Below are 19,702 nucleotides of genomic sequence, written 5' to 3'. Positions count from 1 at the left end.
AATCAAATTATATTGATAAATAAAAACTGAGTAGGGGCGGGCAACCAACCCCCAAGAAGTTCTCCCAGTTGATCCCACGTTGACCTCAATTCAAATATTTACAAGATGATAAGGGAAAATTTATTTGTCTACGGCACGGGAAACTTTGCTGGCAAAGTGCTACCCCCAGCAATACATCATTTTCCCATTCCCATGAATATTCCATGGAAATGGGAAAAAAAGCAAAACCAAATACAAAAAAAACTAACCCCAAGGACTTACCTGCATTTCGGGAGCTCCACCCTCATCGCGAATGAGTAGCAAGTAGCTCTGGCCGTCGATGAAGACCTCCTTCTTGAAGCGACCCCCTTCGGGCGACTCCTCCTGCATGTAGGAGCCAGTGAGATACCGATGCACCAGGGCCGACTTTCCGGAGTTCAGGGAACCAACTATTCCCAATCTCAAATCCGGTACCGACCGCGAAATCGTCCATTCCTGACTGTTCACAAACGAATCTGTAAAAAATCATCAAATCATCATTAGCCAAAGAGTTTTAGTTTTAGTTGGGAATAAAACAAAAAAAAAAACGAGTTCACGCAGCGTAATTAGCGATCTCAGAAAGGACGAACCCGTTTCTCTTTGACCTATATGTCGCGGCCAAAAGTTTCCAGCTCTCAAGAAACCATCCTCCCATCATTATGCAAATGTATCCTTCGCGAAGGAAACCTAAATACACATACATCATCCTTCGAGCGTATGTTTAGCTCGTACGCATGATTGACAGCACAAATGTTTGCCAGGAAGCTTCCTTTTCAATTTTTGGCAATTGTCTGCCGCATATCGAAAAAAAAAACTTTTAAATTGTCAGTTTGCTCGAACACTTTTCTGATTTAAATTAGCTCATTGTCAAGTCACAGTCCCTCAATCAGACTTAAGGTATTCGGGGTTTCAAGGCTAAGAAATGGTCCATAAATGGGTAGCTAATTGAAATGCCTGGCACCTTGAGCCATGGAACTTGATATGGCAAGGCAGGCCAGCTGCTTGCCGCTAAGCTTTCGCGGCTCCTACGGAGGATCTCTCTCTGTTCGTCTCTGTATATCACGCCCGAGTTAAACTATCTGCTAAGCCCGAAATGAAAACAGCATTAAGTTGCCACCATAAATCTTTTTCCCAAGAGCGAAGGGACAAGCCCGAGCCATTAGATTTCCAAGTGCCCACGATCAATTTCACTTCAGGAAAAGGGGATTACGGGTGACCGCCTGACGCATACTCCTTTCATTCAGCCAAGAACTTAGGGTAGAAGGAGTGACAATGGCTGACCAGTTGAATGGCTGGTTGCCCGGCGATGATTTACTGGATCTCCAGGCAGAGAGGGATACGTGAAAATTGCTCTATTATGAGTTGTTAAGAGTTGCTTAAGTAAACACTGAGGACTTCGCATGGCTTTTTGGGATGGACAACGACAGGGACATGGCCATAGACACAGACATGGACATGGATATGTGGATCGTCTCAAGGGTTTGTCCCAGGGCTGCTTGGGAACTTGTTTTCCTGGCCGCTTGTTAATCGACTGAGGCGATGGAAAGCGTACAACAAGACACGTTCAACTGGTTTGAACTCTTGCCTTGCTGACCAGAGCGCAAAATTACAAATTAAAACGAAATAAATATGCCTTTTGTTATATAATACTGGAAACACCGAAATAAATCCGGGCAAAAATGCTTGAATCCAATTGAAAGCGATATGGCAGGAAAAAATTAGCGCGGTTTTGCAATTTGCATGCCTTTTTTTTGGGTAGAATAATAGGAAATGTGTTTCGGATCAAAGATGGCGTTCAGCGTACCAGGCGGCGGACTGACTGACTGGTTCTAGGTTCTCAGTGCTCGAATTGTAACAAATTGTGGGCTACGAAACAGACAATCCCACCTAATTAATGGCTCGTCATTAGCCTAAAGCGCTTAGAGTTACAAGCCAGTTACAAATGCGTCTTTAAGTTTGACTAATGATGTCAAATGTCTGACACTGCGCGCTCTGGGGTTAACTATCACCTGAGGGATTGGAATCGGGATCGGAATCGGAATAAAGATCCGAAGCGGGATGGTGGCGATCGGCTTATGTGTGAAGTTCAAACCGCCAGCCTCGGGGCAACCCTTTCTTTTTTCTTGTAACTATCCCTCGGTGATTGCTGCATCTTTATCTCTCCGGGATCGTAACTCAAACTCATGTCAAATGTCGCCATCGTTGTCAAAATTCCCAAAATAATTACGTATGCAAACTAGCTGGCAGACCCGAAAGAAATTTCGATTTCGGAGTTCTTTCCATTTGCATTTCTTGTTCTACGTCCAAAAATCAAAAGGGAGAGAGAAAGTGTCCGTGTTTGTTGGTCGAAGAAGGGGTTTTATTTCGGTTGGGATTTGTTTAGCCTTTATTTTTTGAGTTCTGTTTGTTTGTGTTTATACAATTTTGCCATTGAGGCGATAAGAAGGCTTGGGATTTACAGCTCTTGATGTGGGTTAAGCATTTTAATTAGCGAACAATATGAAATATTCATTTCCCTTTCTGGCCCTCCTTTCTAACTTTCCTCTGGGACAAACATGTTTTCCTAACAACCAGGTGACCTTATGACCCAAAACTTCAAGATATAGATAGCTTAGTTTTATGACTGACAGCAGCTGTATTCAAACTGAGCCGAACCAAAAACCCTGGCTGAGTTTTATCACCAAGAAGCGTGCCAGGCATCCAAGAAAATATATACTTTAGTTCTATTTGACCAGGAGGCGCCAAGGATTGTCAGCGGTTTGGTCGTAAAAATGTTTATAACCGTTTAGTTGTTTACGGTAGCCACAAACAAGAAGCAGTTAGAAATGTCATCGCTTACATTTTTATGACTATCCTTTACAGCTGAAAGAAAGATGTCCTGTGAATCTATAAAACCACAATAAAATTGATAAAACCATCAAATTGGTCGTAAGTAATAAGTATTATTACCTTAAAAACTAAATAAACAGCTTTGACCAAGCCAAGTATTAATGTTAACCAGCTGCAACATCCTAACCTTGAGTACAGTTTAAAGCAACCCCGAACCTCAATTTACGCTAATTAGATACCACAAATGGCAAACAGTTCGTGCCATTGAAACGCGCCACGGATGTTTTGATACTTTGGTCATGCCCGTAAATGGTCAAATAATGTGATTTTAATAAGCCATAACCATAATAAAAGAATATTTTTCCATTTGCCTCGCCTTTCATGGAAATATGAATAGCGATAGCGAGGAGCTCAAAAGATCTTTTTGGGATCCAGATACAGATCCCATGGATACGAGTATTGCATATTTGCATTGGCCCACGAAAAACCTACGAAAATATTTAGGTAGGCTGACCGTGTCGACAGTGTCCAGTCGCAAAGATCTGGAGGACAACAGGCAATAAATCTTGGGATCCCCCCACTCTTTAAATTCCCTTCTTTCACCCTGTGCTGTTTGGGCAGATCTTGGTGTTGGCGTTTCCTACATAGACCGTCCGACCATCGTTCTGCACATCTGCTCCAAAAACCAGATTTACTTTCTTTTTGTCCCGCTCGCCGTTTGTGTTTGCCCAGAGATCAGTGAAAGAAGATCACGGCGACTGGTGGCAAAGTTGCTGGCTGTGCAACCAGCAAAAAGTAGCCTGCACAAGGAATGGTTTTCTTTTCCAATTCCTACTGATCCTCTCTGCCTCTGTCGACCTAACAAAGGTAAAGAAAATTAGCAAAGCCCACAAATGATTCGAGGCAAAAAGGGCGATCGCACAAACAAGATTACCAAAAGAGCTGGCGAAGGAGGCGGATGTTGCAGACAGACAGGAAAAGGTAACTAAAATAACGAATAAATATAAAGTGAAAGGCCTGCCAAAGGTTAAGAGAGAGCAGAAGAGAAAGATATTTGAGTTAGAATGTCTTTGGCTTACTTTTCTCAAATAAATCTCTAAATTCTGTTTGTTTACTAAGCATTTAAAAGCACACTAAACCTGAACTTTTGTAAACAAATTATTTATTAAGCAATCCCCCCGTAACCCGTTCTAGTGTTAAATAACAAAGCTAAACAGTTACATTTACCAATTAATTTCAAGTCAAAACAAACAAAACAATAACTTGTACACCTGAGAGGGGGAAACCCACTCATCCAACTGTTGTCTGTTCCGAAGAGGAGACCCATAGAATAGTTCTGCACGAATGATTGCGACACTTCAAGGTTCGCCCTGGGGCATCATCAGCGTCACGCAACCTGAGATGGGCTGTGGAATGGCATAGGATGGGTGTGTACCTGAAACTGTATCCGTCAAATTACATTCAGTCAGTGTCACGTGCAGGCATGTGTACTCTCTTACATATTTATCGTATGAATATTTCTTGTGGGAGGCTGGGCAAAAACATGACTTCATCGACCAGAAATCCCGAGATCAAAAACAATTCAAATTGACACAGAAATTCACGGATCATTAGCAAAATGCGCGAACATCCAAACAAACAGACGAGCAGATGGCAGCCAATGAGTAGATGGGCAGATCTCTCGTTAGCGAAAGTGAAAACGCAGGCCAAAATCTTTGAGAACATGGAACATGTGTTGGATTTTGATAAATTAGATTGAGTAGCAATTTCATTCAATTCGCTGTCCAAACACAGTTGAAGGTTAAACCTACACTCAAAAGACCACGCCCCGAGCCATGGAAAGGGTTAGAGCAATCCTTTTCTTTATTCTGCGATCCCTTAAGGATGCTCTGCTTAGGATGCTGTCATTGGCTGTGAGATTTATATACCCAGGTAATAAAGCATCTTTCTGCCAGTTCCTCAGTCTCGTACTCCATTTTTGCTCCTCAGTAAACTTGTTCTCATTTGCACCTAAAAAATTGTACTCGTACATACATAGCCATAGACGATTTCTTTGTTAACGTTTTTTTCTTTAGCTTTTTTTTGTATTTTCGGTTCGTTTATCAGTTTGTGGGGCCGAATTGAATTTGTTTCTGTGTCAAAACTCATTTATCATTCGGGCACAGGAAGAGTAAATTGCAAAACACGCGGCAGTAAAATAATAAAATATAACAGAAAGCAAATAAAGAAAAAATCACTTGGCTGTAAGCTATGATTCCTTATCGTTCAGTAGTAAAAACCCCATTACGAGAAAAGTGCCGAGTACAAAGCAATTTCTTATCAGTCTCAAAATATTTGTAAAATCAATTTCCTATACTAAATGTTATAGTTCCAGAACATTTGTTAAGTAATGCGATTTGGAAAACCAGAAGTAGTTTTCATTTAATCAGCTTTTCAAAGGGAAAACATATAGTTATCTTAACATTGTACTGCCTTTTTAGGTAAAATACAACTTCGTCATATTGATTCTCTGAATTCTTTTACTTTGTCAAAGCTATACGGAATCTTATCAAAACGAATCTAATCTATAGCGTTAACTTTTCATTTGAATTGGGTGAATCTTGTTTATGATGTCAGAGCTGATATTTTAACCTTACTCAATGGGATTACTAAATAAGAATTGAATCATGACGAATTTACTCCGACTTCTATTGAGAACTTAGGCAAATGTAAATTTTTCTTTTCCCATCCCAAAACGATTAAATGTCAAATTTATGACATGCCGCTGTCCCAAGATCATCTTACAACGATCAGAGAGAAAACACGATATTTTCTTTATATTTTTTCCCGAAAAAAAAATATATTCTCGCCACCCTAAATATGAGTTTTTCAATCAAAAAAACAGCGCAAAAAAAGAACACCCGGCTGAAGAATCTTTTGAGCTCGTGCGAGTCAATCAAAGTTGACAATGGCCCGGGAGAAAGCAAGTGAGAGAGAGCCCAAAGGACATGCAGGACACCAACTCCCGGTGGTGGCTTCTTTCACTTACTCTCCCGTTTCCTCGGTAGCTCACTGTACTCTATTAAATATGACATATTTATGAAGTGTCAGTCCTGAAGACAATGGACGGACCAAAATCCAAGGAAGAAAGCATAGAAAAAACTGAAAGGAAAGTGCAGTGGGAAATGGGATTTTTCCTGGGATTTTTCTCTTATTATTGTCAGCTGCTCTTTGGGCTGATGGTCGGTCATAAAATCAAATAATATAAAATTGAATTCGTATTTGTGTTTAATATTTATGCGGTAAGATTGTCAATGATGAGCATTTGATTGTCCTGCGCTTCTGAGGTTTTTCTTTTTGCGGTTTGGATTTACTAAAAATACAAATATGGTCAGCAGGAAAGAGATTTCCGTATGTCGTTTGTGTCCCATAAATTTCGCTTCAATTAAATCGATTCGGAATGGTCAGGCGCCTCATTAGAGGAAAAGCAGCTGGCCAATAATATTCCACGATCGAATACGATCTACGATCTACGACTACTGACCAACTGACCAGCTGACTTTTTCCTTTTCTTTACCGCTTTCTTAGTCGCTCAGGCGCAACAAATTATTAAATTGCTTACTTTTACTTTTCCTCGTTCTACACGAGCTGTTTCTCGCTCCTTTTTGGCAGCCTCCTTAGCGTTAGTTTGCTGTTGGTCAGTCTGTTCCCTAGAAATCTCATCTCATCTGCCATTGTCCCGAGTACCTCGTTTACATCTTTTCTTTCCAGAGCGCAAAAAAATTATGATGACTATTGTTTCGCACGAGGCTGCCATCCATTACAATCTTATTTATGGGTGTTTTTGGTCCTCAAGAGTGTGTGAGAGTATCCTGGCTCACGAGGAGCCTTCGTGTGCGTTCGCATCTTGGCTAAAATTTTCTTGCCTTTTCCAGCAGTTTCCCTGACTAACTGAATCATTTTAAATTCTTTCTTTTTCTGATTCACATTGCTTAGCTTGTGTGTTGAAAGAGTTTTACCCGTGGGTGCCAGCGATCTGAATCTCCTTGTCCCACTGTCTTTTTGCGGTTCAATGACTTGCTGGCCATTAGCCGTTGTCTGTGTTTCTGCCAAGATACACCAACCGGTGGAAACTTACTGCTATCAGTCAGACGCCAGTGCAATACTTCGTATGAGAAGGCTATTGAATTACACTCAACAGCAGGTTAAAGTTTCAGGAAAAGCTTCCACATATGTGCGAAAAAAAGTTTTTTGTAAAATTTGACAGTTTCTGGAGTAATGCATATATTACATTACAGATTTTTACTATGATTGGCATATATCTCTTTTAAAGTCTTTCACATTTAATAATATAAAAAATCTATGGTACGTAAAATCTTGTCGTTTCCTTTGACATCTACAAAATCTGAAGTTGCTGCCTGCAAATAATCTTATCTTTAAAATCCCTATCCTTTAACCACCTTTTTACATCCATATCCCACATATAAAACCTTTAATTAAATTGTATACTTTATGATCATTACGATTGCAATCTTACGAGAAAACCCGCAGCTAGCTGTAAGGACAGTGTAGAGATAAGTTTCCAGTAGAAACAGACAGATCATAACTACCCACAAAGAAACCGAAAATGCGAATAAGATGAGGAAAATACGATGAAAAAACCTGAACCGGTTATGTAAGATTCATGTAAGTTTCCGAGAAGAGAATCACTTGAGTGTGACTGAACTTTCGGCCAAGCCAAAAGGAAATCAATGCAATAATGAAGGGCACGCCTCCAAAAATGGGAAGTAGAAAATACTTAACTTAATGATCGGCGACAGGCACAGGCCCAGGCGGCACCACTCATATATAAGAGCCTTGGTATTGCCATTGTAAAAATTATGTTGGAATTTTATTATTATTTTTGTACAACCAGAAGGGACCGAGCGCCCCATTGCCATCAACAATTTGGCGGTGTCAACGCCACATTAGAATTTCAATGGGCATTAAACCTTAGATTGAAGCGAAGCGGGAACAAAACCTAAATAAGAACTTCCGCTGCTGAATGCGTTTGCCATATAGGAAAAAACTACATACTAAAGCGTAGGTTTGGATGGGGCTTTTGGGGTTTTCTTTTTTTTTTTTTTACAAAAAACAAAGGGCCACGCAAAGCAAAACGAAAATGCAATCCCTCTATGGTCAGCCTACTATTCAAAATTCAATTTAATTTTCGATCGTTTTGTTTAGATACACCTTGCATTCTGAATGGAGTTTGACCAATAAACCTGCCGAGTTTCCTTTACCAACTGTATTTGGGGAGAAAACTCAACCGACGTTTTGGTGGTGGATAGATAGATATTTTCGTATTTTTGTTTTCCCAACAAGTGTCCCACTGTTTGAGACGGAAGCGGCATTTGAAACGTTTCGGTTTTCATCTAATTTGCATATTTTTCCAGCTATTTTCTCATTACAGGCAAATGCATTTAAATTTCCCCCGACATTTTCCTTTGGCATTTGACAGGTTGTCTTGAGGCAGGGGCCTTCATATGATTTAATTGAAAATACGCAAATTTATTTCAGACTGTTGCTGTAAGAAGTGTCGAAATAAATTTGAATAGTTTCTGGAGTTTGGCTGGGAATATTTTGACTGGATTGGATGCATCTTCGTCATGGTCGAAAGCATGAGTGTAGGTTCTAGTTTTCCCAGGCTTAGAGCTGAAGTGATCAACAAATTAAATTGATATTTGAAAATTAGCTGGAGAAAGAGTGAGGGAGGAGTAGGGAATGTTTTATTAGGTTCCACTTGAAATAATCGCTGGGAACCTAAGACATGAAAAGTCAACTTTAACTGTCTTAAGCAATTTGTCTTTAAGAATCTACTCTTATTCATACGAAACATTTCCATCTGCTAACCAAAAAACATGACTTGCTTTTAGTAAGAAATGCCTCAATTTTCCTCTATTAATAATACGCTATTATCATCCAAGATAGAGACATCATAAACGAGATACGCAAAGAAATTATCATATTTTTAGGATAACTGCGAGAGATCATAAAATTTCATTAATTACATGTTAGCGCAAGGTTTCACTTTTCAGAGACAATGTGGAAAATAAAGAGGAAAATTCGTGAGATAATTATAAGGCGTGTAAGATAGTTAAAAAAGAAAAGGTGCATTATAAAGGTGGCGCGTGCGTTACGGCAGCAGCAACAAAAATATGTTTAACACCATCTAGAGAGAAGACCATATATAGAGAAGAGCATCCTAAGTCTCTTGTTTGTCGGTGACCGTGAAGTGGAGAATGATTAATGGATTGCCGGCCGTAGAACCGATCGATGAACTCCCTCCGATCGCTGCGCGTGCCCGCTGCCTTAAGAGTCTCTTTCAATGATTGACACCATCTAAGAGTGACACTTCCAAACAATACTCGTATATAATCCAAGCCATGCCGCGATGACTCAAGTTGTGGTTCTGACCAAAATCAGCGATAAAACCAAAAGTCTCGCGAGTCTGTGAGTTGCCTTTTAAGGTTTGCCAAATACTGATCTATGCTAGGTGGGCGGTTGGTTGGTTAATTAATGTGGGCGGGTCATTAATTCAAATGGAAAACGCTGAGACTTCATCACTCATAAAACTCACAATTTGCTGAGACTAATTAAGGGCACGCGTGAGAGTTTCCGCATCTCTGTGGGTCGTTCAAAAGGTCAACATGTGGGTTGAGGATCAAAAAAATAAATGCTATACTGTCGTTAAAATATATAAAAATAATTGAATACTTTCTTTGACCAGATTAAACCTAACAACTAAACTTTCCCACAAAAATCTACACGCAAGTTGGGGTCATTTGTCCCAGTCTCGAATCAAATGAGCCATGATCTCATCAAAATGATTACCATCTCCGCATAGATACAATATGCAGATACTATATGCTTAGATGTGTGGACTATATAGCTACTGAAAACCCGTTCACACTCTCATATTTGCCCCCAGCAAATACAATTGCGTTTTAATTTTAATCATGTATGTTCTTCTTTTTTTTCTTTCGTAAAAATATTCTAAATTTCGTTGGATGTATTTGTTTTTCGCACAAAATGTGTTGAGCGTATTATTTCGCTCTTCTCCTGTTGACTCTTTATTTATCTTGTTTAAGCGTTGAGTGCACGAGCGGCTAAAGAAATAAAAAGTTTAAGTATACAAAAACAGGAATAAAAAAAAAATGGAAAACAAATAAAAAATATACAAAACATAAAAAGTGTTGCGTGGAATAGATTGTGCGGCGAACGCCAAGAGATTTTGTCTATTGAAATGACTTGGAAATTGCGCTAGTCTCTCCCCCATATAACATTTACTATAGATCTGTCCAACGTTTGACGTGATACTTAGGGGACTTTGAAGCAAACAAAAGGGGAGCATAAACCAAAAGGCTGTCAAGGTCTTTGAAAAGTCACAGAACTGTCAGTTGAATAGGAAATTGGAGCACATAGACTTGAATATCTAGCTCGATCTCAGGTATTTCGTATTCCGAGACTTATCTTGGCTCGAAAGCCTATCAGTTGGCTTGGTGGGATAGGATAGACCCTCGTTTTTAATTAAACAAAGTGAATGAACGGAAATAAATAGAAAAACATTTAACTTATTTATAAATCATGTATATAGACTATAGACCGACCATTTCTTATCTTATCAATACATGGCGCGACTTGAGGCTCCAATAGGGGCACCAGAACGCAAGCTAAAAAATTCTACAGTAATGGGATTCCAAATGGAATTTGCAATTTGAGTGGAAATTAATGAGGCGATCAGGAATAATATCTGCACACACATGCAAGAATGCGTTGCAGCATGGAAAATTGCAATCAAGCAAGGAAATAATCATTCAGCATTAAAAATAGAAAATTGATCGGGAAAGGGATAGAATTAAACTTAATGTTACTTATGGTATGCGTTTTCCTTGGAATGAGAAAAGGCCATTGTACGAGTATTAACACATGACGAAGAGATTTCGATATTGATGAGCCATCGCAATATGCGAATAGAAAAAAAAGAACTTATGATGCAAACTTTATAAAAAGCTTGGAAATTTATGGGGAAAAAAGTTTCCTAGAACTTTAACCGCGTTCTTTATTGTAAGACATTAAGTGTTGGCAAGAATTTCACCAACAAATTTGCATAAATATTTATTTTTGTAAACTTGTATATACATATATCTGCTGGTCTAACAAAGAAAAGTTTATATATGCATTCGTTGTGATTCATTGCCTGAACAGATGATATATTAGAGTGTATCCATGTATAATCTCCAACAGATCAATCAATATAATCTCTTGCCCCGATCTTTGGTGGCAAGAACCAGTTGACACATTTTCCACAACCAGCTTCTTTGGCTTGTATCCCATCGCGAGATGTGGCGGATACTTAACAAGCCAACCGATTGATGTCCAAGATAAGACAGGGACAACGAAACGCCCCAGTACTTGGCACCTTCCACCCATCTTGCCTCCGATTGACGTCATTAAGTGGCATTGATTGCAATGTGTCAATGCTACACCTTCGTTTTGGCTTCTGAGACCCGCATTTTTCGAGAATCGATAATTGCATGCTAAGTGCCAAGTGGCAATTGGCAAAGTGAGAGGTGGATAAACTTTCCTTGTGCCGGTTGTCACGGCTACTGGAAGTCAATGTCGAACAATACGAATGTGAGTCAGTGTTACAAAACATTTCGTATGCCTTCCCTCTAATTCAACTCCCGAACTTTCGCTCTCTACTGCTTTTTATCGACCTTTCACTCTGCCAGCTTTTGATAAAAACAAAGAAGTTTGCCAAACTTTTGTTTACATGTAACTTTCAATGCAAAAAGCTTGAAAAATAAGACATAATGCTGTCATAACTTTGGCATAATAAAGCCCAAAACTTGGGTCGGAACTGAGGAAGTATCAGAGTGAAACTATGCCAAATTGCATTATTTTCGCTGTGGCTGATGATTACAACACCCGAAGTTTGCCTCACACTTTGACACATGACACGCGATGTGCCATATTCAAAAGGTTGTAACTTTTTCTCTCTAGTTTTTTTTAGTTAAACAAAAGTTTATTTCGACTGTTGCACATTAAATGTTAATAATAAAACTTGCGCAAGGTCATCGGTTTACGATTTTTCTTGTTTCGACTGGTGTAATTAACGAAATTGCATAAAAAGTTAAATGATTGTTTTTAGTTATAATAAACTAATTATCAAAAATTTTAATGGCAGTGAGTGGCGAAATAAATGTGTGAGAAAAGCTAGGGCTCGGTTAATGATGATTAGGCGGCAAGGTCTGCAAAAGGTGAGTACTTAAGTTTGGATTGTGGGAAAAACTGCTGAGAGGTGTTAAATAAAAATGACACTTTTTGAAGGAGGTAAGATAAAGTTAGTGATAATTATTTAAGAGTTCAAAGTCTATATTCGCATAATTTTTTATCGAACTATTTAAAAATGTTATAGTATTTTTTAAGAGATCTCCAATTTTTCAGATTTTTAACTTTAATCTTTAAGCCTCTTTTTTTCCATATTGGTCGCTTTACATCGACACTGTACCTCACCTGATTTACGTTTCTCGCTGCGATCAGGCACCACCAGGCTTTTGGCCCTCTTAACCCTCAAGGAGCGTCTTCTGATAGAGCGAAGAAAGGCTTCCGGCATCCGTGAGAATCGCTGGGGAGTCTCCGGAGCTTTGGTCCTCTCGGGTAGGAAGAAATTCTTGACCGCCAACATTTTTGCTGCTTCAACTGTTGCTTTTCTCCCTTTTGGCGGCTTTTCTTGGCCCTGTTTGTATTTGTTTTTCTTGTGGCTGCTTTCTGCGCGTGTTTGGCAATGAAAAGTGTTTTTTGCGTTGTTGCTTTTTTGCTATTTGCTATTTTTACGCCGCTTCTATGTTATTTTGTCTGGTGTAATCCTTTTTGTGTGCGCCTTTTTGCCTTTTGCCTTGCTCCGCTTCGCCTATTTATTTATTTTTACTTGCACTTATTGGCTTCCTCTGCCACATTTTAGCAACTTGTTTGGTCTTGTGATTTTCAATTTGCATTTTAGCACATAAATAAACTGTATGATGACTAACACATTTGGTCACTTTTGCATTAAAAGCACAAAAACTCTTTCTGAATATATTTGTTTTTATTTGTGGTATTTATACAACTGACGACATCAATTTGCTGCGGCTGCTGTAGTTTTTGGTTAATTTATTATTGCTGACGTTATTCCATCAAGTATCCACGAAACAAAAACGTCAAGCCGAAAATATTACGCGAAAAAGATACGCGAGGGCCCTAACACGCAGATAAAACTGAGAAGTCAAATATCCGCACGGTACGTCTACATCGAGTGCTGGCCGGAACACAAGTGAATGCGAGAGACCGAGTCGAGGAGCTCTCACCCCAGCGAACTGGTGGAGGGTTAACATATAACAGAGGCGCTGTTAGCCAACAGCAGCTGTTGCTGTTGATGTAGACACGTGCTGTTAGCAGCTGCAAAGGTAATCAGCAGGTAAGTGGAAAGGTAAGGGAGCCCCGTTTCACATTCTATGGACAGCTTGTTGCTGATACTCGGGGAAACATAATACCCCGGCTTCCGGAAGCCACCCAGTGTCGTTTGTTGAAAAATAAAAACAATTAAGAACTGTTTTTATAATATCCGATATTTTGTTACTTAAAAAATTGCAGATACTAGTTTTAGTACAAATTTTAAATATTGCACAAAGAACTGCAATACGTCTTTCAATAAACGAATAAGTCGTATACTAAACTTTATGAAACCAGAATTAAATTTAGTTGCAACGCAATTTGTGACTGATTCACTGCTTTCCGAAATAAACGCTTGCTTACTTGGTTAATTATCATAAGGCTCATTCGAAGATAAGGCCAAGAAAGGTTGATAATTGCCAATAAAATGCGCTCTAAGATAAGCTAAGTAAAAAATGTAAGATCAATATCAATAGCAATGGCATGGATAAGTTTAACAGTAACAGAGCGATGTTAAATTTCTAAGAGCGAATGGAAAACGAAATGTTTTTTCAGTTTGGGGATGATGACGCAAAAGAGAACGCGAAAGAGAAAAACATGTGACGTAAAAGAGAAGCTATAAAGAAAACATCATACGGAAATCAAAATGCAATAATAAACATTTTGCTGTTGCTCTTGATGATGATGATGATGATGAAGACGAAGATAATGCTGCTTGGGGGATACTCCACTGATGGAAAACCTGTGCAGTTCCACTTCCCAGCTCCACCTCCATCTCCAGCTTCCGCCCCGTGGCAACTGTGCAGACAGCGTTTTGTGGTTATTGTTTTTAGTTGGGGGTTTCGGTTAGTGGGCCGCTTGGGGCTCCTCGACTTGTTTTTGTTATTATGCCAATTCACTTCCTATAGAGCGAGATGCTGGCGGGGATTTGAACATGTGCTCGCCGTATTTTATCATGCACAATAATTTGTCGATTGTTGTTTTATGCAATGTGCGAGTGCACAAGGTGTAAATTGTAATTTAGTGGGGGGAATGGACAGTGAAATGCAGGGATTAAACATGTAAATGCAATCAGGTGTAAATTTTAGTTTGTCCATCGAATTAGGGGTTTGAAACATGGCATATCTCCTTCCTTATTTGCATAATTTTAGTGCATATTATTGTATTTAAACGAATGATCCAGACAAAATAGGACTTCCCTCAACTTATCTTTTACTATTTTCTGAACAACACCTCCGAGTATCTATCGTTTTATTTATGGATTTAACACTTTGCAAATCAAAAGTAATAACCACGGTGTAGGTCATATTATCTCACTACCAAGATCATCTGTGTTGTCCCAGTTTATCAAAAGCCAACTCCGCGATAAACCAATATAAATTATAACCTTTTTTTGAATAACAAACTGCAGTTGGCTTTCAGATTACATCTCAACCATTCCCGCATAGATTGCCTTAAAATGCGAATCCCAAAAGCAGCCAGCGACACGTGAACTGCATTATATGCTCGATAATTGGACACGCTCGCCACTTTTGCTCGTCTCACTTATCGGGGCCACACTCCGCACTTTACCGGGACCATAGAGAACCGGAGCAAGCCAAACAAATGATCCAACCAAGCAAGCAACCAACCCGATCCGAATCCCAAGCAGGGACACACTTTGCGACTTAATTAGACGACATCAGCGGCAAGCGACATTGAAATACAAATCAGCAGAGGGAAGTGGGAGTTGGAGAAGTAAAGTGAAGGGAGGTGAACAACCATTGATGGCAAGACATCGCACGCGATTGCAGAGGAACTTGAAGTTTGCTATTTCACTGGGTGGGTGGGTTCCTTAGATATAAACCACCCTTGGAGAAAACTAAGCACTGAGGAAAACTAACATTCCAAAATAAAAGCACATATTGGTTTATAAAGTGGAGAATAAGAAAGAACAACAACTTTATTTCTCAGTGTAATGTAAGCAGGAGCTGGGAGTGGCGGCTACTGTACGTACACATTTTTTTATGGAATTTTAATGGAATTTCTAATCAACCTGCGACGCAAGAGACGGCTGGCAAAAGGGCGAGCCCGTCTGGGTCGCACCTCGTGAGGATTCCCCCTGATGTCGACGACTTGCCCAGATTTCATTGAAGAATGTTGCACGAGAACCACGCACCACGTATTCGCCAGAGGGTTGCACTTGTGGGTGGGTCAAACTCAGCCCTTCGGCATGTGCGACACTTTCCATTTCAATTGTCCCAGTTCAGCTCGTTTAGCCCCGAATGAAATCATCGAGATAAAAAGAGCCAGAAAAAACACAGTAACTTTAATGACGTTAATAAAACTGCTATTTGTGCTTTAAGGGTTAAAAACTTTCAATCTAGTGGCAACTCTGACTCCCCCTTTGAAAAACAACCGCGGGCTAATTATAAGTTGAGGGTGCTATGGTCGATGTGGCTTTAGGGTGTTCCTGGTTGTTCCTACTCCTGCCTAGATCCCCTTTCATACAAGAGCAATTCGTTAGTGCTTTTAATTGCCTGCAAATGCTATGGTCAAGGGTGTAGTTTGATTTTCTAGGGGTCATCTAAAACCAAAAAAAAAATATTTGACTTTAAAATTTCTTTCTTAAACTGTAAGTTTGGATTAAAATAAAACTTATTGCAACTTATTAACTGCCTGTAAAATCTATATTAGCCATCTTTTAACTAAAAGTAGCTACTTTTATCTTAAATCTAAATATATTTTTGCAAATATTTTTAGGGAAACGAACCCCTTTTTTAAAAGGAAACTCTGTAACTACCACCCTGGCCAGTTGTCTTTGCAAACAAATTAGGCTTCCCTCGGCGGTAATGCCCAACCACGAATCCTGCACCCCTGCACTGAAACTTGATACTTTTGCAGTAGTTTGTCCACCCACTCGGAGCTTGTTGGGCCAATATTTGCCAGGCTTAGCCAAGTTCATTGTGGTGACTTTGACACCCTCCCAACAACAACAAAACAAAAAAAAAAAAGTTCTCAGAGGGTTGGAGGCGGAAGCATACGATTTGTCATGATGTATGACAACCCATTTATTTGATTTAGTTGAGTGCATTTGAAGTTTATTTGATTATATTTAATATTCTGATTTCCTATGCAAAAAAAGAAGGAAGTAAAAAAGCGAAATCAGTAGGGGATTTCATAAGAAGACGCGGGGGAACTATGCCTCATTTGCCATGGAAATATATGTGTTAGAGCGTTTTTTTTAGTGGGTCAGCAATCTCTTCAAACATCTCTTCTGCGCGGGAGGAAATATGATTCATGATTTATTCCCAAATTTCAAATTATTGCTTAGTTCGTCTTTCTTTTATGCGTAATCTTTCGGAACACTGGGATATAAATAACATAACATAACATAACATAATCGAATTAAAATAGTTTCCTTAAGAGAGTTAAGAAAATTACAGTAAGGGATTACAAAGGTTTTAAATTCTATCTTTCTCTTTTTACCCCTTTGACTTCTTTGGCAAATTTTCATTTAATCCTCATCATCCAAAACTAATTTCGTATTCATAATTTTCATAATTTGCATGGAAAGTCATTTACAGTTTTGAACCCTAGGGCCAGGCCAACCTCACATTTTCCTCGGCTGCAATTACAAGCGAATTAGTTCTCACGCCCAAATGCGCTTACACATTGGCCATGGCCCACCAAGGGGTGGAGTGGAGTCTAGCTCTCACTCTCTTAAAACCCTTGCCATAATTAACAATTCATAATTTCCTTGAAAATATTCCTCCTGGTTTTGGCAAGTTCCTAAATTTGCCAATTTTTTTTATGGGCCCTTATAATGAAGCGTGAAAGAAACATTAGCGAAAATTTTCGGAAATCCATGAAATTGCCCAAGGAACAGGAGCACGGCGATTTTTCTTGCAACATGACATAATTATTAGGGTTAAGAAGAGTTACGGTTGTAGAAAGGGGAAAAAGTAGTATGGAGAACTTCCCCTTTCGTTCAAGTTGACATCGCTGTCTGTTCATATAATCAACGTTGGTCGCCGTCTCTCTTCTCTCTTTATATATATATTGCACTTTTACGCAAATTGAGTTGATTAATTTAAATGTGGCGGTAAATGGGGGACTTGCGGAGGGAATTGGGTGGTTAAATGTGTTGGCCAAAGGGCAGAATTGCAGACGGCAGAAAATCAATAATTTTAATGGCCCAGCCAGCAGAGACATGCTTGCCCCCAAATCCCAAAACCCTGCTCCATCAAATGCAGACATATGAATACCGAATACCTAAAAAACATGTACATTTTCAATGTACTATAAATGTGTGTATGTATGTGTGCCAGTCCGCTTGTTAATGCAAATATGTTAAGTACCGTTGGAACGGTAAGGATAAAAATGGGGGAACTCTGCTGGAGCAGCAGCCTCAGTATCTCTGTGGCAGCCTCAAAACTTCGTTTCCAGCTCCTTAGCTCCAGGAGCCCTTATATAGAAAACGAAAAAGAAAACTTAGTTGGGGAGTAGAGCACGGAGCCTAAGGCAAGAAGCAGCCAAATTCAATTTTGTGCTCCAAAAAAGATTTTTAAGAAATACAAATTTGTAAAAATGGAAGCAAATGATACTCTTCCCTACCTAAAAAATTCAGCAATTTATGAATATTATGTAAAATTTTACATCAAAAGAAAAATTTTTCTTTAATATAGTATTGCTAATATATACAAATCTACGATTTCAGCACTACTAAAAATCATCTAAAATATACAATAATAACCAAACATCATCAAAGATTACTTAAATGTTCTATGTAAATATTTGAAAGGCGTAACTTTAACATCCTTAAAACTTTTAAGTTCTTTAGCATCCCAAACTCCTTAGGGTATTCATCTTACACTCCCTCGTTTGAAGTACCAAACTCCATTCAAATATTAAATATAATTTCCCTCGTTTGCTTCTTTTTCGCTCTTCTTTTTTCGCCTCGCGGCAGTTTTTCCGACAAAATAAAAAAGAACCTCTGCCAATTCATGCCGAAATATCAAGAAATATAATTATAAATTGCAAGTGAGTGTTTTCTTTATTTCTGCGTTTCTTGAAACAATTAAATTATATTCGCTTTCATATGCAGAATTCAATTATTTACATACGTAAATTCGGCAAGAGCACAGCTGACGCAAGTTGCCAGCAAACTGAACTCAACTGAACTGAACTGAGATCATGTAGTGAGTGACTGGATGGAGGAGCGAGGTGGCGAGGGTGGGCCATAAATTGTTTTTATTCAGGGTCAGTGGGTGAGAGGAGAGCTGGGGGCTCTTGCGTGCTTTTGGCCCTTGTAGTATTTTGTCTTGTATTTCTTTTAAACTTATTTTCTGTTTATTTTATTTCTGTAAATAACGCATCACAATTGTTGCACGGCCACCAAAACATCTTTTCGCTGAGGGATTTAGTGGTCTAAATATTGAAGTATATTGTGTAAGACACGATATGTGATACATCATAGTCGTATTCGCAAGAGGCCTCTAAAATTAGATGCGAGTATGATAATTGAATATGGCCAATGGTAATTGAGTTTAACGAATTGGGTTACATGAATATGCATAAGGGGCAGGGAGGTTGGGAAATTTTAAATCGTTTAAAATTCTATTGGATAAACTCATTATAACAATTGGTTTTTTAAAGTATTGACACTACTAAGTATCGTTGCAACTGAAAGTTAAAGTTTAAGAATAGATTTTATGTAACATCACTTTTTACACTGTCTTTATAACCCTGAACTATTAAATAAGCTGTCCCATTGATATGAAAGACCTTTCTACTTGTAAGTAACAAATTTCTTCCTGTTCGAATGTCGATCGGAAGAAAATTAATTAAAATTTCACATGTAAGATTTTTTAGGGTGTTTCCCTGTGCCAGATCTTAAGGTGGGCTAAACCGAAATCAAGGCACGCTCGAGTGATTTTTCTTTTGCCAAACCCGGTCAAAGTTCAAATGGGAAAACGAACTAAGTAGGGGTAAGAATTTCGCAAGAAAGAAGATCAAATAAAAATGTTTCCAATATTTTTGGACATAAATTGAATTTCGTTCCTCTTTTATTATAGTTTTTTGGCCCAATAATTTCGAGGGGTGGAACGGCAAATCTTTTTGGCATATCTGCAATCTTAGGGATGCAATTTTTAAATGGCGTGCAAAATTTAATATTGAAAAAATGATTCTGACATTTTGATGCGAATTCTCTTTTTTTCTTTAACATTTTTTATGTGGTGTTTTGAGATCAGATGACGGTTTTATGATCGCATTACCAGAACTGAAAAGTGTCCCAAGTTGTTCACTTTTTTCTGTTACAGTTCTCAGCAGATTTGTTGCGGCTGTCTTAGGGAGATCATTTTGCCACAGAATTTATGTAAGTACACAATATTTTTTGCTCAGTAAAATTGGACATGGATAA

General features: G+C 38.8%; 1 protein-coding gene across 2 annotated transcripts in view; it reads right to left on the bottom strand.

Moving 5' to 3' along the window:
- LOC108105782 (centaurin-gamma-1A) overlaps positions 1 to 19,702 on the bottom strand; it is a 54,101-nt gene that overhangs the window by 6,502 nt on the left and 27,897 nt on the right. Inside the window, exons 1-2 of one of the 2 annotated variants that reach the window (XM_017212508.2) lie at positions 12,385 to 13,167; positions 262 to 494 (exon numbers count right to left, since the gene is read on the bottom strand). In XM_017212508.2, coding sequence (XP_017067997.1) covers positions 262 to 494; positions 12,385 to 12,556 — 405 coding nt within the window. In that variant the 5' untranslated portion in view covers positions 12,557 to 13,167. Of the gene's footprint in view, positions 1 to 261; positions 495 to 12,384; positions 13,168 to 19,702 lie in introns of those variants that run through there. The other variant, XM_017212507.2, reaches the window with a different exon arrangement.

This window comes from Drosophila eugracilis, unplaced genomic scaffold (assembly GCF_018153835.1).
Source record: "Drosophila eugracilis isolate 14026-0451.02 unplaced genomic scaffold, ASM1815383v1 contig_353, whole genome shotgun sequence".
NCBI classification, from domain to species: Eukaryota; Metazoa; Arthropoda; class Insecta; order Diptera; family Drosophilidae; genus Drosophila; species Drosophila eugracilis.
The sequence above is the reverse complement of the archived record's forward strand: the minus strand, read 5'-3'. Positions and strand labels throughout refer to the sequence as shown.